Source organism: Rhineura floridana, chromosome 8, assembly GCF_030035675.1.
Source record: "Rhineura floridana isolate rRhiFlo1 chromosome 8, rRhiFlo1.hap2, whole genome shotgun sequence".
In the NCBI taxonomy this organism is placed as follows: domain Eukaryota; kingdom Metazoa; phylum Chordata; class Lepidosauria; order Squamata; family Rhineuridae; genus Rhineura; species Rhineura floridana.
In genome coordinates, this window is record NC_084487.1 from 51,514,362 (window position 1) to 51,538,951 (window position 24,590).

General features: G+C 44.7%; 1 protein-coding gene across 1 annotated transcript in view; it reads left to right on the forward strand.

Moving 5' to 3' along the window:
* NUP205 (nucleoporin 205) overlaps nt 1-24,590 on the forward strand; it is a 72,753-nt gene that overhangs the window by 5,309 nt on the left and 42,854 nt on the right. Inside the window, exons 5-15 of the mRNA XM_061639474.1 lie at nt 417-576; nt 1,599-1,827; nt 2,148-2,312; nt 2,710-2,885; nt 5,257-5,373; nt 13,296-13,433; nt 14,002-14,152; nt 15,525-15,730; nt 16,086-16,268; nt 17,521-17,571; nt 19,222-19,431. Coding sequence (XP_061495458.1) covers nt 417-576; nt 1,599-1,827; nt 2,148-2,312; nt 2,710-2,885; nt 5,257-5,373; nt 13,296-13,433; nt 14,002-14,152; nt 15,525-15,730; nt 16,086-16,268; nt 17,521-17,571; nt 19,222-19,431 — 1,786 coding nt within the window. The remainder of the gene's footprint in view (nt 1-416; nt 577-1,598; nt 1,828-2,147; nt 2,313-2,709; nt 2,886-5,256; nt 5,374-13,295; nt 13,434-14,001; nt 14,153-15,524; nt 15,731-16,085; nt 16,269-17,520; nt 17,572-19,221; nt 19,432-24,590) is intronic.

Genomic DNA, 24,590 nt, shown 5'->3' on the forward strand with positions numbered 1-24,590 from the left:
CATATACTTACAGTACAATGAAACTTCTAACCCTGAAAATGAGTTCTTCAAAGCTTATAATAACTTGAAGAGAGGGGAGGTGGAAAGTAGGGATGAAGAATATATTCCTCACAGTGCATATCTCCCATACCTAATCCTTTATCTCTGTGATCCTATAAGTTATTGAGAACTTGATCAGACCAGTTCCCTCTTACCCTATTTTCCCTTTGGCCTTCCCCCTTTTTTTCTTCAGCACGGTATTCCTCACCTTCTGGAGAGGAAGGAACATGCTCAGTCGTCACTGGATTCCCATCCCTTTCTTCTTTCCTGCTCCCCAGAAATCTTTCCTCATTGTTGTATACTCCCCTAAACTTGGCAACTGGATTGCTATATCTCAGGGGAGTTAACTGAGACATGACTATTCCTTTTGATTGCAGTCCTGAGTTGGTGTCCATAACGACACGTTTTACAGATGAGCTGATGGAGCAGGGTCTTACACATAAAATTCTGACTCTGGTATCTCAAATTGATGTAAACACTGAGTTTGAGAAACTGCAGAGAGACCGAGGGCTGGGCAATGAGAAACATCGCAAAGAGGTAAATACTTACATGTTCAAGTACTTATAGTCCTCTGAACATCTTATTTGCTGTTAAAAACATCAAGGGTAGTTTTTTCCCCTATGTTCTGTACCTCTTTGACTCCTGATTTAACTTTGGATCCTGAAAAGTTCAGGGCTCTGGCCACCTCACATGTGATAATTTCCCACATGTGTATAACTTCTATGGAAGAAACTGTGACAAGCATATATGTGATTTTCATTATGTATATATATGATATGCTTGCATGGGAAGCTGCAGCCATTTGCAGCTTGCACTGAGTACGCAAATGCATGTACTCTCAACACGTGTGATAAGAGTCACCTGATATTTTCCTACAGGCAAGAGAGAATTGCCCTGTAATAAGTACAGTAAGATTTGTTAAATGCTTCAAATGTAAAGACCCTTACCAAGTTCACATGTAATACTAAACAGTGATTTGGCATTACGTTAATCAGTCTTGGGCTTACATACACTGATCCCCACCTTACTTGGTTGTTCACCAGTTCTGATGTAATAACAAAGTATGGGTTGCTGCAAACAAGTCATGAAGGGGACTGGAGCGCTTGAGCAGAGGAGGCCGTGTAGAAGTCCAAGGCTCATTCATATAATGTGAAACTGGTTTGGCATTAGATGTGAACTCACTCAGTGTCTCTTGGTAGATTACATAGATGTATAATGTATTGTTCATTTCATGGTGCAGCTGCAAATATTTATGTTGAGAAATATCTTAACCTTGCTTTGGTTACAGAAATAGCAGTTTTTGTAAAGAACTTTTTAGAACCTACTTTAATGTGTGTATAGTGGCCATTGATAAAGGCTGCAATCCTAAATGCAATGACTAGAAAGCCTCATTGAACACGAAAGACTTGCTTCTGAGTAAATGTGTAGGAGGAGGAGTAAGTCCTGTTGAAATTGGGGTTGACCTCTGCATAAACATGGGTAGGATTGTTCTATAGATTATAAAATACCATATTGTGAAGCCATATGTGTAATAATTGTATGTTTTGAACTTTTTCTAGGTTGCTGATCTCATCAAGGAATGTCGGCAGGCACTGGCAGAGAGTTTGTTTGTTTGGGCTTGCCAGTCGCCGTTGAGCCGAGATGACACTTTAATCCTTATTGCTTACTTAGAGAAAGTGACTGTAGAAGCTGATGGCTCATTGGACAGAGTAAACTTGGCACTACTTATGGCTCTCCTCTACTGCTTTGATGTCAGTTTTCTAGAACAGGCCACTGAAGATCGAGAAGGTAAAATTGGTTTTCTGTTCATTTCAGGGTATGCCAAATGATATGCCATCCACACAGATGAAGAATTGATAGCTAACCTTCTACTGTTTTTCCAGGCTTCCACACTTCTTCTTAATGGTACTTAGCTGAATAGGTCACAGAATATGATGCAAACTATTTAGCTAATAGTCTTAATTACTATAAAAAGTGAAATATGTTCTTATGTTTGCTTAGCTACCTATTTTATTTTCGATGGACTTGAGACAACATTCTTTCTCTTCTTGGATTCATTCTTTCTAATTCTTGACTGTGTTAAGTTTTTATTTATTTTTATTATATAGAACTGATGCACCAGTTTCCACTGCTAACAGAGAGACAATATATAGCTGCAATCCATACACGCCTTCAGGAATCTCGGCCTTGGAAACTACCAGGACTTCAAGCAACTGCTAGGTTAGCTTGGGCACTAGCTTTGCGTGGAATTTCACAGTTTTCTGATGTAACAGGTAAATCTGATTCAAAGTGGCATTGGCATACAGTAGGGCCCCACTCATATGGCTGGTTACATTCTGGACCCCCGCCGAAAAGCTAAAAGCGGAACTCATTGAGTAGAATGGCGCCCAACGCCCGAAAACCACTGTAAAAGCGGAACAAGCACCGTATGACTGGGGCTTTAGTCTAATTGCATCTAATTGAGACTGCCGCATTAGCGAAGCGCTGTAAAGTGGGGCCCTACTGTACAAGAAACTCAATCCCACCCACTTCCTTTGTTTCAGTGAAGGAAGCCAATCCAGCATGCAGATTCCATTGTTTAAGATGGCAGTTTTAAGCACATTTCCTATGAAATTTATGCATAGATTTATGAGACTGTTGATTGTATTCATTCTTCTTTGTTCTGTCCAGCACTTGCAGAATTCACTGAGGCAGATGAAGCAATGGCAGAGTTAGCGATTGCGGATAATGTTTTTCTGTTCCTTACTGAATCTGTGGGGAGAGCTGAAAACTTCTATCAGGAAGAGTTTTACATACGTAGAATCCACAACCTTGTCACAGACTTTCTTGCGCTCATGCCAATGAAAGTAAGTTGTATCTGTGTGGGCTAGATGCTGCTGGGTAGAAATAGTCCAGTGGAATCTGTTTATGCAGATTAAAAGAAGCATTTCATGATGTGTGTGAATGATGTGTATCATTATGTGAAATGGAACTTGAAGAAGAAAATTGACTATCTTTAGAAATGTATTATGACTCAATTTTTTTAAGCACTATACAGAGCATTTTGCATGTTATGCCTTACTAATCTTTGCAGTAAAGGGTGGGGGGAAATTGTAAGGCTGTAAAAATCTTCTTTGTGATATTGAAGACGGTTTGTCCTAATGTGTTTTGAGCCAGAAATGCTCTTCAGAGGATATGTTAAAGTGTTTATAACAACTATATAAAAAATCAGATTTCCATAGCTTTGATGAAAGAAAATTCCTTATTACTCTAATTGCTGCAATAATTTAATAAATATTTTACATGTTCTGTCTGAATGGATTACCGAAAGCAATACATTGATTGCCTAAGTTATGTCTTAAACCTTGTTCACCAGTTTAACTTAAATTAAAAACAGCTACTGCTAGCCATTGTGATACTTACCCTCTTCCAGATTATGCACATAGAAATACTTCCACATTAGCAATACTACTTTGACTAGTTGGCTCATTATTTTGTTTGCTATACTCTGGGATAGTGTCTCTTTTCTGGTAACAATCTCAGTTTGGTAGTGTTAATCTTATGCATATCTGCACAATGGTCAGGCTCGCTGTGGAATTTACTAGATTATTAAGTATACATAGGTAGGATTACTGCCTAAGGCTGCGATCCTATACCCACTTTCCTGGGAGGAAGCTCCATTGAACTCGGAGGGACTTAGTTCTGAGTAGGCATGCATAGAATTCTACTGTTGGGCTCTTAACCTGAATTATGTTACTTGCATAGACAGCCTGGTTTTATATCATATATAGTATAATTGTCACATCTGGAGAATTCTACTGATAGAAAGGCCTCAGTTTCATTTGACAGAACTGGTTTATGCTGGTTTATTCTGTTCAGTTGTCTGGTATCACTACAGGCAATAGGTACAGCATTTACTTTGTACATGACAGCTATTTTTGGGGGAAGTTGAGGGTACAAGTCAGTTAAACATGTTTAAGTCCCATAGATTCTAATGGGAGATGCAAACATGTGATTACTTTTCTATCTTTTAAATCAGTGCTACTTTAATATTGGCTGAGTAATGTCAGTAGTTTTCCTTTACCTGGATGAGGGCCAAAAAACTGACTCTGAATCCTAGCAGGATGGAGATGCTGAATCCTAGCAAGATGGAGATGCTGTGGGTTGGTAGTTCCTGAGTCCAGATAATTGGTCAATTGCCTGCTTTGGATGGGGTCGTACCCCTCTGGAAGAGCAGGTTCATAGTCTGGGTGTGCTCCTGGATCAATCTTTGTCACTACAGGCCCAGGTGACCTCCGTGGCTAGGAGTGCCTTTTACCAGCTTTGGCTGGTAATACAGCTGCAGCCTTTTCTGGACCCGATTAGCTTGACCACTGTTGCCCGTGCACTGATAACTTCCAGGGTGGATTGCTCTAATATGCTGTACATGGGGCTGCCTTTGAGGTTGGATTGGGAAGCTGCATTGGTGCAAAATGTAGCGACCCAACTGCTCACCTGGGGCAGAGTATTGCCAACAAGTTACCTCGCCAAGAATTGCACTGGCTGCCCATTAGCTGCCATGCTGTTTTTGGTTTTTCAAAACTCTATACAGCTTGGGATTAGAATTCCTGAAAGATCATCTTAGCCTGTATATACCCAGTCAATCAGGAGGTGAGGGCCTCCTGCAGATACCATCTTACTAGGAGGTCTGTTCCATACAACATGGTAAGCAGACCTTTAGTGTTGCAACACTGACACTTTGGAATTCCCTGCCCTTAAATATTAGACAGGTGCCATCTCTGTTATCTTTTCAGTGCCTACTGAAGACCTTCCTCTTTCAACAAGCCTTTTAAGTAGAGGCCTTATCCTAGCCTGCATCTGTGTTGGAATTGCTTTTTAAGATGTTTTAGAAGTTTTTAATAAAAAATATATAGTTAAGATTCTTTTAGTATTTTGTTCCTTGTTTGCTGTCCTGGGCTCCTTCTGGAAGGAAGGGTGGGATAGAAATCTTGATGATGATGATGATGATGATGAAGATGATGTCAATATTTGGTGTTACTTTAAGGACACAGTTCCTCATGTAATCTTTTTTTTTTCATAGTGTGGTAAATGTTTAAAAAAGATGCTTGCTTTAACTTGTTTACTGTTCTGGCACTTTCATAAAAGCATGTTATGAGAGCTAGTAAAAAATTGTAAAACATTTTTGTTCTGCTTCATAGTTAATTAATAATAAATTAATTTCCTTGGGAAATTGTGTAGGTGAAACAACTGAGGAACCGTGCCGATGAAGATGCTCGCATGATCCACATGAGTATACAGATGGGTAATGAGCCACCTCTTTCTCTTAGACGGGATCTGGAGCATCTGATGCTTTTAGTAAGTTCTTTTTTAAAAAAAGGAAGTTAGCTAAGGACCTTTTTATATTTTCATTTAAAAAATGCAGAACTGTAATGGCAAGAACATTTGTGCCAAAACTTATCTTAAATACACTGCTTATTCTCTGCTGAATAAGTGTAGTTATTATTTGGTCGATTAGTCTGCAGGCAAATCTTAAATGTATATTGACATTCTAAAAAAGACTGAAAGCAGAAGAATAATGTGGCAACCTGTATAGGAATTGCATGGTGAAGGAGGGACAAGAGCAAACTTCTCATTTTCCATAGGAGGTGGGCCATCACTGCGGGTTATAGTTCCACCTATCGTGCGAAGGCAAGAATGTTTTTGAAGTCAAGACTAGGGGTGTCAGGCCCCTCCCACTCTCCAGTTCATTCTTGCCTTCGTACGAACAAGATTGATATTCTATAGCGTAGCTTAGCTAAGTCTCTGTGTGTTTTGTTCTTGTATTTGTCCGACAGGGTGTGGAGGTATTGTTATTTGTGTGTTTACCAACCGTTTTCCCTTCCCTCTGTCTTGTTTCTAACGTTGTTTGCCATTCCTGGGGAACTTCCTTGGGGGGGGTTCTCCCTGACCCAGGCCATTTATTTTCCCAGTTTTCTGTCCTACGGCCCTCGGAGAGACCACGGTTGCGGCTCTCTCCATTCCCAGCGGGAGCTTGCGGCTGCAGCTCCCGGCGCTCTCTACCGTTCCTGGCCGTTTTGAGTCAATTCCTTCCCGGGGTTTACCGAGGCTTCTATCCTCACGGCGGCAGCTTCGGTGTCATATCCCCTCGAGAGCCAGCTACTGCGGCTCTCTTTCGTGCGGCTTTGTCCGTTGGTTTTTTTTTTCTTGAGGCTCACCTTGCTTTCCACGCTGCGACACTTGGGCAGACGGCGGCTGCGGCGGCTCCCTACTGCCCTCTAGCGGCTGCGATTTCTCCCTAGCTGCTTCCTACCTATTTTCTGTGCCGCAGCTTTTTTCTTGAGGCTCTCTGCCTTGCATTCCACGCCGCGACAGCTGGGCAGACGGCGACTGCGGCTGCTACCTACTGCTGTCTAGCGGCTGTGATTTCTCCCTAGCTGCTCCCTGCCTATTTGCTGTGCCGCGATCTCGCTAATCGGCCCCGCGGCTGCAGATCGAGTTGTGTGCCTCAGTCCGCCATTGCCCCTTCTTTATTGCCCGCCATTTTCATTTGTATTTTCCCGCGCCTGCCTCGGGCGCCATTTTATTTGTCCCCTTTTCCTCTCATGTACTAACTAATAGCAGGCTGCCAGAGCCACTGTATGTGTGGGACAGTTAGGATCCTGCAGATATACAAGGCTTCTTTTCCACTCGACTATTTCTGCTGCTTTTCAAGTCTGTGACTGATCTACACCGTATGCACTGTGCTTCTGTGGCTGCCTCTTCAGGCTGTGGCTGTGATCTAAACTGCTTTTGAACTATACCTTGCTGTGGCTGTGTGCTGAGACTATTCATACTGCGCACAAGTTGAACTGTACACTCTAACCCATCTGTGGCTGTGCCTGTTCAGGCTGTGGCTGTGATCTAAACTGCTTTTGAACTATACCTTGCTGTGGCTGTGTGCTGACACTACTCATACTGCGCACAAGTTGAACTGTACACTCTAACCCATCTGTGGCCGTGCGCTCAGACTGTGATAACTTGCATAAGCCTAAACTAGTCTGCATTTTTGACACTGACAACATAGTGCATTCTGCCCCCTCTGTGGCCGTGCATCAAGCCTGAAGTATATCCTGTACATTCTGCCCCCTCTGTGGCAGTGTACCAAGCCTGAAACCCTGAAATCCAGCCTGCATTATACTGAAGCTGATACCATAGTGCATTCTGCCCCCTCTGTGGCCGTGCACTCAGCCATCTGCCAGTGCATTCTACCCCCTCCGTGGTCGTGTACTGAGCCTGTTCGGGTCTCTACATTCTGCCCCCTCCGTGGCCGTGTACTGCACCCATAGTGATTATAAGATGGCGGAACAGCCAGACATGTCTCAGACAGCCAAGCCACAACCATCCAAGGCAACTAAGACTAAGCATACCAAAGTACTGGCTAAAACTAAACACCTTTCCAGCCACAACAAAACCAAGTGACCACGCTATGCTTCCGTCTCGACACCCACCACAGCAGCTCAGGAACAGTTGACAGATATCTTTCATTCCCCCATTGCTTCCTCAGATGAGGAGGGCTTTCCTGGCTTCCCTACTCAGCCAACATGTAACCAGCCTCCTCCCACATTACCACCCAGAGCTGGCCCTACGTCACAGCCCACTGAGCCACCTACTCAGCCACAACCATCTGCTTCAACGGGGCTACAGCTTTCTCACGAGTTTCTTTCACAACTTCAGGGCATGCTGTCTTTTTTTACACAGATGCAGTCACCACAGGTCTCTGCCATATCTCAAAACACCATGGACCAATATGTAGGCCATGAGACAAATCCTTCCTGCTCCTCAAATCCCTTTGATGTAGCTAGAGGCAGATGTTGTGATGACACTTCATATGGGGAGGAGTCATCCTTCGCTGAACATGCTGATGGAGATGAATGGAGTTACTCTTCAGAACATGAGGAGGATACATCGTATCGCTTGTTTAATGGATCAGATTATCAACCTCTAGCTCGCAGGGTAGTTAACACTCTTGGTCTCCAAGCTGCGCCCTCCTTTGCTGCCGCTCCAACTATTAAAGGAGCCAGGGTCCTCAAATCCCCTGCACCCACTGAGCATTACATCCCGGTGCCGGATCCCATCGCTAAACTGGCTGCCGATGAATGGTCTCATCCACTACAAACTCGCCGCTTCAAGAACCTGGCTGACAAACTTTACTCTCTAGCCCCTGACTTTACCACCAAGCTGGCCGTTCCTGGCATAGACGAGCCAATCGCCAACCTAGTTTCACGATCTCTTTTGCCTACAGAAGGAGAATCTCAACTCAAGGATGCTATTGAGCGAAAATTGGACTTCGCTCTACGCAAAAATCACGAGGCCACTGCCTTCTCCATGCGGGCCTCCGCATCAGCGTCCGTCTTCTCCAGGGCAGCAATGATGTGGCTGGATGATCTTCTAGAGGACCCTAACCCTGATCCTGCTTCTCTTAGAAGGTCACTCATAAAATTGCGCAAGACAGCGGCGTTTGTAGCGGATGCCACTCTGGATGCCACTTAACTGGGGGCACGAGCCATGACGGCTCAGATAGTCGCTCGACGGACCCTCTGGCTTCGCCATTGGCAGGCTGATCTTACGTCCAGAGTGAATCTCTCTAGGGCACCTTACTCCGGATCTTTGCTCTTCGGCGAGGAAGCTCTAAAGGCAGTGCTGGTCGATCCCAAAGACGCTCACAAACCGGTCTTGGCCACTGTCAAGAACATCGACCATAGGCCTTTCAGGCGATTTCCCCCTTTCCGCACTAACCAGCCCTTTCGAAGACCGCGGCCAGGAGGACGAGGCCGCGACTTCAGATCCTATGACTCCAGTACTTTCAGGGGAACCTGGAACCGTCGTTTCCACAGCAGAGGTCAGTACCAAGGGCGCAGAGGTACCTCATCATCCTCATATAGGGGAGGGTCTCGCCAACGCAAACAGTACTAGCGCACTACCTGTGGGTGGCAGACTGCTTATGTTTGGAGACCAGTGGCTGCATCTGACTAAGATCGCCTGGATCAGGGACATTTTCTCCTTTGGCTATGCAATAGAGTTTTGGGCGACCCCACCAGACAAATTCCATCTATCCCCTTGTCCCAGGGCACAGACCAGGCACAGCATCATGCAGACAGCTATACAACACCTCTTGGACATAGCGGCAATAGAGCCAGTCCCCACAACGGAGAGGTCGGAAGGGGTGTGCTCCCTCCTATTTGCTGTGCCAAAACGAGATTTATCATGGAGGGCGGTATTGGACCTCAAGTTTGTCAACCGTTTTGTAACATATCGCAGGTTCAAAATGGAATCACTCCACTCCATTACGGAGAGTCTGCATGAAGGAGACTTCCTGGCTTCTATCGACCTTAAGGAAGCGTATCTCCATGTGCCCATTTGCATAGCCCACAGAAAATTTCTTCGGTTTGCTTTTGGCCACCAGCACTTTCAATATAGAGCTATGCCATTCGGCCTCTCCTCTGCTCCAAGAGTGTTTACCAAAGTGCTACTCATCCTAGTGGCTTATCTCCGGACCCAAGGGGTTCATCTCTACCCATATCTGGATGATCTGCTAATACGGGCCAAATCTGCGGAGCTGGCTCCTCATCATTTAACAATCACCCTCAATGTATTGCAGGCCCACGGCTGGCTTGTCAACTTCGACAAAAGCCATCTCCAACCAACCCAACGCCTACTACATCTAGGGGCAATGTTGGACACCCTGCAGGCAATGGTCTTCTTGGCTCCAGATCGCATCACTGCCATCACAAGCATTGCAAGGTCCCTGATACAACAAACATCCGCAGACGTCATGCTTCTCGCCAGAGCGCTCAGGATGTTCATCTCTACAATCCACATTGTGCCATGGGCTCGAGCCCACACTCGGCACCTTCAATGGACTCTGTTGCCATTTCAACAGGACATTGCCAGCTCCAACCATCGCAAAGTTCGTTTGAGCCCCGCACTGCGCCTCTCCTTCCGCTGGTGGACCAAGGTTCAACACCTCTCCAGGGGCACGTCGTTCAGAGAACCCCGCAGAACCGTTGTAACCACAGATGCCAGCCTCATCGGTTGGGGAGCCCACTGCAACTCCCAGTACGTTCATGGGGTTTGGTCCACCGCAGAGCAAACTCAAAGCATCAACTGGCTGGAGCTAAAGGCTGTCCACTTAGCTCTATGTCATTTTCAGTCTCTGTTCCCTTTGGACCATGTGCTCATTCGAACAGACAACACGTGTGTAAAATCACATTTGAACAGACAGGGGGGCACCAGGTCTCGTCCTCTGCAGGACTTAGCCTCCCTCATTTTTGTCTGGGCAGAACAACATCTACAATCCCTGAAAGCAGAACATCTCAGAGGGATTTGGAATGTGACAGCAGACTGGCTCAGCAGACAACAGGTCTTTCCGGGAGAATGGAAACTTCATCCAGTCATTTTCCATCGTCTCCAGTGTCGGTTCGGCGTTCTCTCAGTCGACCTGTTTGCTTCCAGTCGCAATTGCCAGCTTCCCAGGTACTTTGCCCGATACCTGGACTCAACAGCGGAAGCAGTGGATGCTCTGACGTCACCTTGGCCAGACGGTCTATTGTACGCCTTTCCTCCCATACCATTGTTAGCCAAAACCTTGAGGAAGGCGCGAACCGAGAGGGCACAGCTGGTTCTGATAGCACCATTTTGGCCACGCCGACCATGGTTCTCAGATCTTCTGGCAATGTCAATGGTGGATCCTTGCACACTTCCAGTCAGGCCAGACCTCCTATCCCAGGGTCCAGTACTGCACCAGGACCCTACTTGGCTCAATCTAACAGTGTGGCGTTTGAACGGGGACATTTGAGGTCAGCTGGACTGTCTGACGCTGTGATTGATTTTTCGCCTCGAAAAGACCATCTACCACTCGTATTTATCAACATACCTGGGTGGCTTTCTCCAAGTGGTGTCAGTCCCACCACCATGATCCATCCCAGGCCACCGTGCATCAGGTGCTGCAATTTCTCCATAGCGGCTTTATGATGGGACTTCGACCCAACACTCTACGTCGACATGCGTCCACTCTGTCGCCCATTCTCTCAGTGTCCTCTCCTGGAGATCATATTTCCTCACATCCGTTCATCAAACTTTTTTGAGGGGAGTCGCCCTACGCTCTCTGGCTGTTGTCCATCGGTTCCCCTCATGGAGTTTGCCGAAAGTTCTGCAGGCTTTGCAACGCCCTCCGTTTGAACCCATCAGGACTGTCCCCCTACGTATGCTGTCCTTCAAGGTCTGGTTTCTGATTGCAATCACATCTGCCAGACGCGTTTCGGAGTTGGGCGCATTGTCTTCTGCTCGACACCTCTGCGACTTCCATAAGGACTCTGTTGTGCTGAAGACTGATCCTTCCTTCCGTCCCAAGGTCGATTCAGTTTTTCATTGCAACCAGGACATTGTTTTGCCTTCCTTTTGCCCGAATCCTATCCATCCTCTTGAGAAGGCTTGGCATTCGTTAGATGTCCGGAGGGCTCTCAAGACCTACCTGTCTAGGACCCAAGAGATTCGACGAATGGAGTCTCTGTTTGTATCCTTTCATCCAAGGTCTATGGGGCATAAAGTATCCAATTCTACCTTATCCCGTTGGTTAAGGGCATGCATTACTTTAGCATATGAGTCCCTGAAGCTGTCAGTTCCAGCTAGTATAACGGCTCATTCTACCAGGTCAGCTGCCACTTCGGCTGCTTTTGCCACTAATGCTCCTGTTGCCGATATTTGCAGGGCTGCAGTCTGGTCTACCCCACACTCGTTTATAAGGCATTATAAAATTGATCGTTATGCCTCTGCTGATGCATCTTTCGGCAGACGAGTGTTGCAACAGGTTCTTAATGAGGATTAACACGTGGGTGGTCCCTCCCTGTATGGGCTGCTCTGGTACATCCCGCAGTAATGGCCCACCTCCTATGGAAAATGTACCATTGGTCTCACCTGAAAGGTGATTTTCATAGGAGTCGGCCATCACGGCCCTCCCAGTTGGAGGATGACTAGATATTTTCTAATGGGTTACATATTTTTTAATCGGTTACATATTATTGTTACGCTATTATATTTAAATGTAAGAGTAAAGTCAAGACTTTAGTTCTGTTATATTGTTATGTTAGAATCATGTTATTATGCATGTGACTATTGTGTTATTTTCCTGGCGGGCCTGTTGGCCTTGTTCTTGTATTTTTAGATATTTCTTTTCAGACTCGCCACGAATGAACTGGAGAGTGGGAGGGGCCTGACGCCCCTAGTCTTGACTTCAAAAACATTCTTGCCTTCGCACGATAGGTGGAACTATAACCCGCAGTGATGGCCCACTCCTATGAAAATCACCTTTCAGGTGAGACCAATGGTACATTTTTATAGCTCCTCTGTAAGGCTTGACAAGTGTTTTCTCTAAGTCTGCTTCCTCCCCATGAATTCAATCGGAGTTGGATTGGGCTCAAGGGAGCTTCTAGCACATTCAGGAATCCCTTGGATTCCATAAGTCTCAGGGGAGATACCATCTTAAGAAAGGCCCTTCCCCACTTTGGGAACAGATCTGCTATGCAAGGGAAGGGAAGAACAGAGTTTAGAGACAATGCACTGAAGGGCCTGTTGTCTTTGAGCCCATTTCCCCACTCTCACACCCACCCATCCACTGCTACATTTGTTCTGGAACCAAAGTGTGTGTGTGAGCCCTCCCTTTGTCCTTTAAGGAACTGTGTGTAAGGCATCAGGGTGAATTGACCAGCTCCTTGTGTTGGCTGGATAGGTTGCAATCTGTATGTACCACTAAGCCAATACAATGTTCCAGCAATATTCTCTGTTTCTGGGATATTCCCTGGTGACATGAGTGAAACATCATATATAGTTCTCAGCTGGTGGTGGGGCTTTTGACCCCTACTATGTCTTATCTATATATGTTTGCAAGGACATGACTGTCCTCCCCTTCCCCAAAACTGGCCTGTAGGATATGTGCATGTGGATATCGCATTTTAGGAATATGGAATGTGATGTAAACTAGGCTAAACGGAAATAACCAAATGCTGTCAAATTAGTTTCATCAGAGGACGATGAAACTTTTGAAAGTTGCTCCAGCTTGGAATTTGGGGAACATGCAAAGGAATAGCATTAGCATCTCTGGAGCTGCCGCAGATAGCATCTGTTTGCCATTTAAATTTGGTGCAAGGCTAGTAATCAAGTAAAACTGTTGATTTTGAAGATCATGATAGGACATAAAAATATTTTTGCTGGTATGTAGTGCTCATATCTTTTCTCTTCTACAGATTGCTGAGTTGTACAAGAAGGATCCTTTTAATTTGGAACTTTCTCTTGAGTACTGGTGTCCTTCAGAGCCTCTGCAGAGCTCCACCATCATAGGATCATATCTTGGTATAGCCCATCAAAGACCACCTCAGCGTCAGGTAAGAAAACACCAGCTTCCTCCTCTGCTTGGGGTGGGGTTGGCTTGAAAGACATTACATAAGTTGCATGAAATGACATGCCTGCTGAATCATTTGGGAATTATAATACTGACCTCTCTTTTTGGGCAATTGTAAGGATTACTTCAAACATTTTAAATGCTAAGCAGGTTTCATGGTTTCCTTAAATCCCATAAAACCAGATTTTTAAGTTACTGTACTCCTAATGGTACAGTCCACCCAAACTCACATTTTCTAGTCCCATTGATATCAGTAGAAGAGATAAAGACACGCTTAGATCTTTCCCATTAAAATCAATGGGGCATAAACATACTTAACATCTGGCTGGATCATTCCGCTTGTGTCTTTGGAGCGGGGTGGGGACTTCTCCAATCACTGTCAGAGAAGTAAGGCTAGAAAAAGTGATTGTTTCACTTGTTGTTAGCAGTTGAGCAAATTGTGTATATATGCTAATTACAGCTTATTTACAAACTTTAAAATAGGAGGGGGCTTTGGCTTTTTGGCATATATGCCTTCCTAGGCTGAATTTTTAACATATTTTTTGTTATAGGTCGTTTTGTCGAAATTTGTTAGACAAATGGGAGACCTCCTACCTTCCACAATTTACATTCCTTACCTGAAAATGCTCCGGGGATTGGCCAATGGGCCTCAATGTGCTCATTACTGCTTTACTTTGCTGAAGGGCAATGGCAGCAGCCACGGTAAGAAATATGGCCCCAAAGAGGCCAAATATACCAATATTTTCTTTCCCCTTCCCTGAACTTGTAGCAGTGGAACCTTAATGCTAATACTAAGACATTGGCTAGACAGCCTGTCTCGAACAGATAAAGAGGTGAAAGTTTTAGTCTAAGATTTTCTTATTTTGTGATGCTGTGTTCTAAGTGCATTTCTAGTTTAGGATTATCCATATTTAATATAGTTTGTTTCTCTGTGTGAAATTCAGTGAAATAATTACTTTTTTAAAAATCAGTATTCATTACAAGATGCTCACCTGAAAGAGCTAGAATAGATAAGCAAGTTATTGTTCAGTTTTCTAACTCTATTGAGCTCAAAATTAACAGTTAGACTCTATAGTTTAAATTGTTAACATTTGTTTTTTGGAGACTTTATCATGGGGAATACCTGCTTCTAATACTGCTTCTGAATGATGAATGCTTCAGCAAAGGCTAGACTTCTTTGACCACTTAGTTAAAAAGAAAAATGTTTGGAGTACCCTTATTTTAGCAGACCAGCTTAAGAGAGTATCAGTCTGCTACAGAGAGACCTATTTCCTAGTTGCATGGCTCCTGGGATTCCAAACACTGAGATTAGGAGCAGACTTGGGCCTACTTCCTCTCAGTGCAGGTTAGATCAATGACTGAACTGGGAATAAAGTACATTTACTTGAACATGGAATTTCCCTGACTCCGGTAAATGAAACGGTATCTGTGGAAACATAGAAGACAAAGAAAATTCACTGTAGTGTATGTTTGATTCCTTTCTACTGCTGGCTTTGGCTTGTGTGTGCTAACTTCTTGTAGTCGGGGCTGATTTTTAAGGGAAGGACCATAGTAATGGAACACATGTAAAAGGTCCCAAATTCACTCCCTGGCATCTCCAGGTAGGGCTGGGAAAGGCTTCTGCCTGAAACCTGTCTGAAACTGCCAGTTGCTGTTATAGACAATACTGAGTTAGATGAATCAATGCAATAAGGCAACTTCCTATGTGTTTTAATGGCAGAGAACCACAGTTTTAAGAAGTGGAACCGGCAACAAAATGTTGCAGTGTGGAGTGATCCTGTTCAGGATGCTAATCAGCCATGCCCCTTTCCAGGATACTTCATTCCATCCTGCCCCCACCCAAATGTCACTCTGTATTTCTTGGCCAGCAGTGTGCTCAAAACTGCTACTGGTTCTCCCTGCCCTTATAGAATTTTTTCCTCACTAAAGTTTTTTTGTACTTTTTTGTATTAGAATGTAGGATTTCTTCAGATTATATACAGTAAATACATACCAGCATAAGTTTAGGACAAGTTTTATTTTCACCTGTAGGCTCACTTAACATATCTTTAATCGTGCATTTTTTTTCTTCTAGCTGAAAACATCCAAGGAGCAGGTGGCAGTCCTGTGTCCTGGGAGCATTTCTTCCACTCTTTAATGATGTACCATGAACACTTACGGAAAGATTTCCCTAGTGCAGACAGCATTCAGTATCGCCACCTTCCTCTCAGAGGCATCACCCAGAAAGAGCAGGATGGATTGATTGCCTTTCTGCAGCTTACAAAAACTATAGTGAAATGGGTGGGTTATTCTTTGGTTGATGAATGCAGGATTCCAATTTGTCCATTATTCTGTAGTCTCTGTTGTGTTTTGACCAGGCATAAAGGTAAAGGCAATTAATTAAGTTGGCTTTAAAAACCAGCATATTTTATATTAAAAGTCAGATGTACTAGAAGAAAAACAGAGAGGATTAAATATTGGGAAATTATAACTATAGAATCAGTTGAACTGATATTAACCTTGATTGAGAGAAAGAAAATGGAAAAAAAACATTACAGTGCTGGCTATTTGTTGTATAATTGCCACTGTAATTGACATTGCTTACATTTTTGTATGAATCATCAAAGATCAGTTATGCTCTTCCTTTCCTTTGTAGAGTGAGAATGCTCGCTTGGCTCTCTGTGAACATCCTCAGTGGACACCAGTGGTTATCATTTTGGGACTTCTGCAATGTAGTATCCATCCCATTTTGAAAGCAGAGTTATTAGAGACTCTCTCCGCCTTTGGGAAATCTCCTGAAATTGCTGCTTCGCTGTGGCAATCATTGGAATACACGCAGGTATCTTAATTTTTTTCATGATAGTTTAGCCCTGTAGTGTTAGAATACTTAACAGGATTATGCTGTTTTAGCAAAGCGCGCTCTTAAATATTAGAAATTCTATTTTATTCAAATGCTGCTTGTTCTTATTTGAAAATCAGACTTGAGTAGTATAAAAAGCTCATTATATGCATGGTATTATTTTCTCTGTTTTGAATGTTGGGCTATAGCAACAGCAGCTGAAACAGAATGGGAAAGTGCAGGCCCAGTTGATTCCCCAGTCGCTCTGCCTTCTTTGATGTATTTTTTGCCTTTGTATTATAAATCCCTACTAGCAGATCCTGAATAAGGTCAGGAGAGGAGGGAAATAGGTCTTTTTGAGGAGAGAGGAGAAGCAGGGGAATGTGTCTTAAGGTGAAGACAGCTAATCACACTAACATTCTAATCCTTCTAGGTCCAGTCAACAAAACCTTGCTTCCCACAAAGGAGAGCCAGTGTGGATGTAACGCAGCCTTGTATTTAATAACTTGTCTGGTAGTCATAGGTGACCAGGTATTCAATAAAGGAAATGAGGTAGCTGGTGGTGGAGGGATGGATCGCTTTGTCCCTCCTCTGCTAGTTCTTGGTGGAAGCAATTTTGTTAATGGTCTGCTAAGAGGCTAGTAGCCTACATTTCTGTGTTGGTTGCAGAAGGGAGTTGCTTCTCCTCTGTGGCCAACATGTAAATTCAGGCAAATAGTCTCTTAGAAGGCCTGCAAACAATTCTGCAGCCTTGTTACTACTGTGGGCTTATACAAGGCTAATGTAATGCTCCCAGTTCTTTAACCATGGTTAAAGGAACAGGCCATGGGATTTTCCACTCCTTCCCCATAGCCCCTCCTTTCTTGTGCACATGTTCTTCATTATCTCATCACCTGTGTTAGCTATGGTTAGTTGCTACATCTGTCCTGTGCACATATTTGTAAACCAAAAGGGAGAGGTTGCGAAGGAAAACATGTGTTTGTCCCCATAATCACGGCTAAGGGATTGGATGTGCATCAGCCCTCTTCTGGTACAGAGATCTTTTTAGGTGCTGTTTTACAAGGTTGTTAGATAAAAAGTGAAGGTGTGTAATCTGCCTTTCAGGAAGGCTAACAATAGATTTTCATATGGATAGGAGCATTTGAAAAACGGTGCGTGAGATAAACGGCAGTGCTCTTTTTTCTTTTTTTTTGCTATCATGTTCTGATAATTATGAAAAATCATGTTCTTTCTTTCTTGTTTGTTTTGAAAGATATTGCAAACTGTAAGAACTCCAGGCCAAAGACAAGCTATTGGCATTGAGGTAAATTCCGTCTCTAAGTAGCTACATGGTTGTATAAAGTGAGAAGCTGCAGGACTGCTATTGCCTTTGAGTAAATAATAGCCACAGAAAGTATCTTACTTGCATATTGAAAAATAATGTAATCCTGCATTTTTAAAAAAAAATCAAATGGTTCAGAAAAGACAAAAGATCAAAAATCCTTACAATATCAATAGATAGTTTGCATTAGTTGTGACTAACAGTCTGATAATATACCGATTAATGATGCCTAAATCTGTTGAAATCAGTGGACTTAAGTGCTCCTGACTCAGCATGGGATCAGACTGCAAGCCCAATTGAATGCAAAGGGAGTTGTAACTTACAGAGCAATCCAAATCATAGGGGGTGGCAGGGGGAGCAGCAGCAGAGGAGCCAGCAGAAAGTTCTGTGCATCCACTCCCCATTCGGGAGCTGCCAGCCCAGTTGAACGCAGGTTTCATCGGGAACTGTATTCTTCAGGAGCCAGAAGGAAAGAGCCGGTTCCCACATATAGTACTACTGGGGAGTAATCAGTACCCATTGACCTGCAGCTCAGTTGTTTTCCTCCACCAACCTTTTTGCCGGCAGAATTCCCGTGCAGATCTGGACCTGCAGGAATTCTTCGAGAGAAACTTGGATGCCTTGTAAGTCCCCCCGCGGCTCCTCCCCCACATGTCCTCAGAACACCACATTTTCAGGCTACTGCCAACTTCCCCCAGCTCTCTGTCTGCTAGGCTGGCTGTCCCTGGCAGACCCCTGGCAGTGCTGGCAGTCTCCTGGCATCACTATGGCTTAGCTGGAATTGGGGGCTTCTGCTGGTGGAGCCCAGCAGTGCTGGGAGCCTGCCAGCTCAGCTGGGAGTCCACCTTATCCAATTCCCCCCCAGCCCAGCGTAAACTCCAGTTGGATTGCTCCCTTAAACTGTTTCATTGATTGCTATTTGACTTGACAGTGACTAGGTTTAGCTTGATAGGGGCCATAGATATTGAAAAGCAATAGGTTGATTTAAAGCTTTCCAAAATTTAATGCTCTGTCCCTTTTTGATAGTTTTTTTTTAAGTCAAACATGTCTGAACATTTGTAAGATACGCTAATGTAAGGAATTCCAGAGGACATGAGCTGTTGTAGAGAGAGTCCTATTCTTTGTACTCACTGAAGCCTCCTTTTTTGAAAAAGCCCTTAGAGCAGAGCATCTTGTCTGATGTTAAAGTGTAGGTAGGTCATAAGAAAAGAGTCCCTTCCTCAGTTGATTGGAACCAGGGTTTTGTGCCCTCTAACTTGTGCCCAGAGTGATGGTGTTGATCCTGCAAACTAATTTTAAAATTTGCTTGTCTTCTTCGCCAAAAATCCAACTGGAAATAATCTACATTATTGATAGCTACAGCTGAGGTTTACATTGCAATTTTTGCAGTCCATCTGGTGATGGTGAATTATTAATGTATTGGATTAGAAATATGTGGTCTTTCTGACACCATCAAAGGTTTAAAAAAAATTAGGCTCTTGGAAATACAGAAAGAAATAATAGCACATGGAAGTGAAACATGAGAATCTATGGCAACTATAAAAATCATTTGTAGTTCTATAGATTCATTTTACTATTATGATGCAATAAATTACATATTTAAGAGTGTTTGTTTCCTATTTTCTTGGAAAGGTTGAATTGAATGAAATTGAATCCCGATGTGAGGAGTATCCTTTAACTCGTGCTTTCTGCCAGCTCATTAGCACACTGGTAGAGAGTTCATTTCCTTCAAACCTGGGTGCTGGCTTGCGTCCCCCAGGCTTTGACCCCTATCTGCAATTTCTGAGAGATTCTGTGTTTCTTCGATTTCGTACAAGGGCCTACCGGAGAGCGGCTGAAAAGGTAACTTTTGCTTCTAAATACAAAGTGTTTAAATAACTGCTTCAGAAATTTGTAATGTTTTGTATTGCTTTTTTAAAAGTATGTGATTTTGCTAATAACAGCCATAAAACTACCATAACATGACAAGGTTTCCTTTACTATTAGGAATTAGAAGAGTTGTGATACTTCAGAAGGGCTGTAGAATCCAGATTGCAATTTGCATACACAAGATCCCAGGTTAACATTCCTGGCATCTCCAAGTCTGGCTGGAAAGACTCCTGTCAGAAGCTATGGAGAGCCACTGCCAGACAGTGTAGGACATACTGAGCTACTTGGACTAACATCCTAACTCAATATAACACAGCTTTTGATAATACTAAAACTGGAAGCTGAGGTTTGAGAAGTCCACTATTTTAGCCTTTAAAAGTAAGGTATGGTTAACTGTCATCCCTCCTGATACCAAGGGAAGGTACGTAGATAAATTCATTTTATTAAAACATTTTAGATCTGTATGCAGTGTGATTGTTGAATATATGGAGCTCCTGGGCATACTAAGATTTTCCCACTGGGTGCACTACCAGGGGTAGGAGATGCTATATGTACATCCCCATTGTTTGTGCAAAGCTATCTGGACACTGCAATGAATGGGGAAGCTTGTCCTTGTCAAAAGCTTAGTGTGTGCTTGGAGAAGCTCTGGACTGGGTTGGTTGATTCAGAGTCTTAAACAAACTGAAATTCTCCTAGGTCCTGAACTTGTTGGCAGTTATTTTCACAGCATGATCCAGAGTCCTAGTGTTTGGTGATACAGAAAATTGTATTCACTTGTGTCCCTCTGCTGACTAAAGGTTGTTTGATCCAGTGGGGACTTCGATGAGCAGAAGATGGCGGGGAGGTGATTTTTGCAAATCCCCCCTTCCTTCTGCAGCCCCCTGCACTAGTTCCTTCACTGTTTCAACGATTGTCCCAACCCTCTGGAGCAGTTTAACAGGGGGTATGTGTGCAAGGGGTGCAGAGAGAAGACAGAATCTGGAAGCCCCCTATTGGATCAAATATCTTTTTGTCAGCAGAGGGACACAATTAGATACAGCTCGAAACAATTTATCTTCTTTTCTCTTTGCACACTATTCATTTTTTATAAGGGGTATTCAGCTAAGTCCCAGTCTGCATCTGTATTGGAAATGTTTTTATTGTTTTATCGTTTGTTGTTTGCCACCTTGAACTCCTTTTGGGAGGAAGGGCAAGATATAAATTTAATAAATAAATAAATAAAATACACCAAACTCTGAGTAGGCCCATTGAACTCAGTGGACTTAAGTTAGTCATTGATTTTTAGTGCACAGACTCAGAAAATCTCTTTGAACTCATAGGGATTTACTTCTAAGCAAAGATGCATAGGATGCCCCCTCCCCCAAATAACAAAGCTTCAGATGCCTTTTGTTTTAGGGAAAGTGTTCTAAACCCTGTATTGTTGTAGGCTGCAATCTATACCCACTTACTGGGAGTCCCATTTAACTCTGTAGGATTTACTGCATAGAACATCACATTGTTAGCTGCCCATCTCTATACTTTTTCCAGCATTACAGTATACTTTTATACTGCTAGTGACCAGAACTGCACACATTTTTCTAAAAGTGGGTATACCATAGGCTTTTATGATGACATATTTGCTGTTTGATTTTCATCACCATGCATAATAATTCCGATGTCCTGAAGTCCTTTATATAGATGTAGGGTTATGTGTGCGGTATGCCACCTATAAAGTTTTATTTGGAAGCAAGATCAAGGAGATTAATGCATGTGGTGACATGGTGAGTGTTTTTGGCCTCACACTTTGGTAGAATGTGAATGTACATTTATTGACGTATGCAGTATGAACCTACCTGGAGCTTTAGATCTTCTTCTGAGGTCCTTCACCTTGTCCTTCCTCCGAGGGAGGCTCCGAGGGTGGTGAAAAGGGAGAGGGCCTTTTCAGTCTGTGGCTCCCCATCTGTGGAATATGCTCGCAGTGGGGTCTGCCTGGCGCCTTCACTGACGTCTTTTCAGTGCCAGGTAAATACTTCCCCCCCAGGCTTTTGATAGACTAGGATGATACTGTTCGTTGTTAGTGTGCTGCCAGAGCTGCCTGTTACTGTATGGGGGTGCTTGTTATTTAAAAAAAATAATAATACAATAATGTATTCTCCTGTGCATATAAAAGATGATCTCAGGTGGGGAGCTAGCTCCACCTAATGGTTGAAGGCAGAAGAGCACTGATGAATTTTGCAGGGACTTCCTGCTCTGTGTAGCTCCTTGCTCCAGTTCTTTTCTGCCTTCACCAAGAAGGGTTGATATCTCTCTGCTCTGTGGTTCAGGCCTGTATAGTTAGTGTTTTCTATGTCTTTCTTTTCTATTGTTGGTGTTTTTCCTTGCTGTTTTTCCTTACAGTGGTCCCTAACCTTTTTAAAAAAAAATGTGTTATACCCTTCGCTTGGAGACTTCTTGAAGCCACTCGTGAAGAGGGGTGCCCCCCCAAGACCAGCTCCTTTCTCACTGCTCACTACCGAGCCCCCCTTCTGCTGGCCTCACAACCTTATCCGGCCCTTCTCTGGACCTAGCGGCTAGCCCCGGAGCATGAGCAGCAGCTTCGCCTAGAGCACGCTTGCCTAGGAGGATAGACCTTCCCTACCGCCACCACCAGTGTTGCCTTACCTGCAGAGGCCTACAGTGGGATGCTTCAGCCTTGCGGGAAGTGCCACCTGCCTCCCTCCCCCACCGCAGCAGAAGGCATAGCCGCAATCGCGGCCCTCAGCCCCTGTAAGCCCCGCAGCACAGTTGCCCCCATGGGGAAAACCACCCACATATCAGAAAATCCAGCAAAGAGTCCAAAACCACTCCCGCCTCTACCCAGACTAGACACAGCACTGCCGGCATTATCTTGGCAGGCCTTCGGGCCTTCGCGCATTATGGATTCTCAGGCGGAGACCATTATGGCCCATTCCTCTACCAACAGGCAGGAGGTGGCTGAAGCGGGTAGGGTGGCATCAAAGGGCATGGCACCTAAAGAAAACAGGCAAACCAGCCTCAACTGGCAAGGGCCTGATAACCCAAAGGGAGCTCCATGGAAGGAATCTTACAGTGCCACCTGCAGGGTGCAGAGGGACCAAGAATCTTTATCTGAGGAGGAAGGCACTCAGCTCCACCCTGCCTTAGATTCCATCTTCTTTGCAAGATCTTCTCCTGAGAAATTTACAGGCTTCCTCAAGACATCTGTGTCTCACCAAGCCTTGCAAGAGGCCGGGGGCGAAGCATCCCAATCACCCCTCCTTCACATCAAGCCTACCAGCTTGGGGGGGGGCACCAGGCAGACTGCTCTCATGTTCAGCCTGTTCAACTACAACTGTCAGCCCACATGCTGCAACAACTAAAGGAACAACTGAAGGATTCACTTTTGATGGATCTAGCCAGGGACATATCTACCTCGGCAGCTCCTTCTCAGCAGCTCTTGCAAGATGCATCAGCCCCATCATCAAGGGGGCAAGGGGTGCAGGGTTTTTCTACTCATCTTCAAACACATGCCCTCCACCTGGCTGTGCATCACCTGACCCTTATGCCACTACACAGGGTAGACATCCTCAACCCCCAGAGGATGCAGCCGTCGACCCAGACAATGAGCTAATTGTCCTCGACAAAGAGGAGTGGAGTGGAAACTCTGCGGCGGAGGAAATTGCAACCAACAGGATTTTCCAGGAGGCCCATTTCCTTCCACTCTTGTGCAAAGCAATGAAAGCTCTCAACCTGAATTCCCCAGAAGATCTGCCGGCCCCTGCAGCATCTAGAATTTCAGCTGTGTGCCCAGACCTGAAACCTAAGTCAAGGGCACTGAAACTTCCATCACTACTGATTAAGTCCAAATTTGATGTCCGTTGCAGTTCAAGAAATCTGTTCCAACCGCTAACAAATACTGCACGCTGGAGCAGCACATGATGGACCAGCTGAAGGTCCCACTGGTAGACGCTCCCATTGTCAATTTACTGAATCTGTCCTTGAATGTAAAGGATTCAGATGCCCACCTCAAGGACACAACAGAACGTAAAATGGATCAAGGCCTCTGGAAGATTCATGAGGCTAGCGTGCTTTCCATCCAGGTAGCAGCAGCCTCCTTGGTCTTAGTGAGAGCATCCCTGTTGTAGCTGGAGGACCTGCTGGATGGTCCGCAGCAGGATGCGTCTCGAACCCACAAGTCTCTCCTAAAAATTTCTAGAGCGGTGATCTTTATGGCAGATGCATCCATGGGCGCCATGCAGTTCTCGGCAAGGTTACTAACAGCAGGAGTTTTCACTAGACAAACCCTGTGGTTGCGCCACTGGGAGCCAGATGCTACAGCCTGCTCTAATCTCACCTCAGAACCTTAGGTGGGAGGCAAATTATTTGGGGATGATGCCCTAGCGGGAGTCTTGGAATCCAAGGAGGAGGAGAAGTCCATGTCCTCCACCAGGAAAAGGGATGACAGGAGATCTTTCAGGAGATCATTCCACCTGTCAGCTCTTCACTGAGACAGCAGTGTCGGTGGGGGTGCAGGCAGGGCTGGAGATTCCTTGGTAATTGCCAGGCCGTAAGTCCTCAGCCGGCAGCTTGGCTATAAATCTGCCAGGCTAGCAAGGAGGAAGCAAGATAAGGGCAGAGGCTGTTCAAAGCTTACGTGCCAAGCCAGAAATCCAGAAGAGACGTCAGTGAAGGTCCGGGTCTAGTTTGCTGAGAGATCAGTCCAAGTCAAGGTTCAGGAGATAGGAAGACACAGAGTGGTCACGCCTGACGTTGTAGTCAGCAACAAGCTGAAGCCAAGTTTTGACTTTTAAGGAGCAGGTTTGTCAGCAGGTGTGAGCCATCAGCGTTGTGGCCTTAAGTGGACAGGCCTGCCCCTCTTCTGCCTGACCTTCTGTTGTCTATGTTCTGCAGGTGAGGGGGGAGTATCCTGTTCACTGTCTGCGCCTGGCTGAAGGGCTTCAGCTGTGTCTGGGGTGCTCTGCAGCTGAGGGGGAGAAGGAGCTGGGTTCTCAGGAGTTTCCTCCATTTCTCCTTCTGGGTCTGCTGCTTCTGGGTCTGCTGCTGTTACTCCCGAGTCATCCTTGTCTGATGAGTCCTCTGATGGGGCCATGACCCATATTTGTCCTCACAGTCCTTTCGAGGCTCCAGGTCATTGG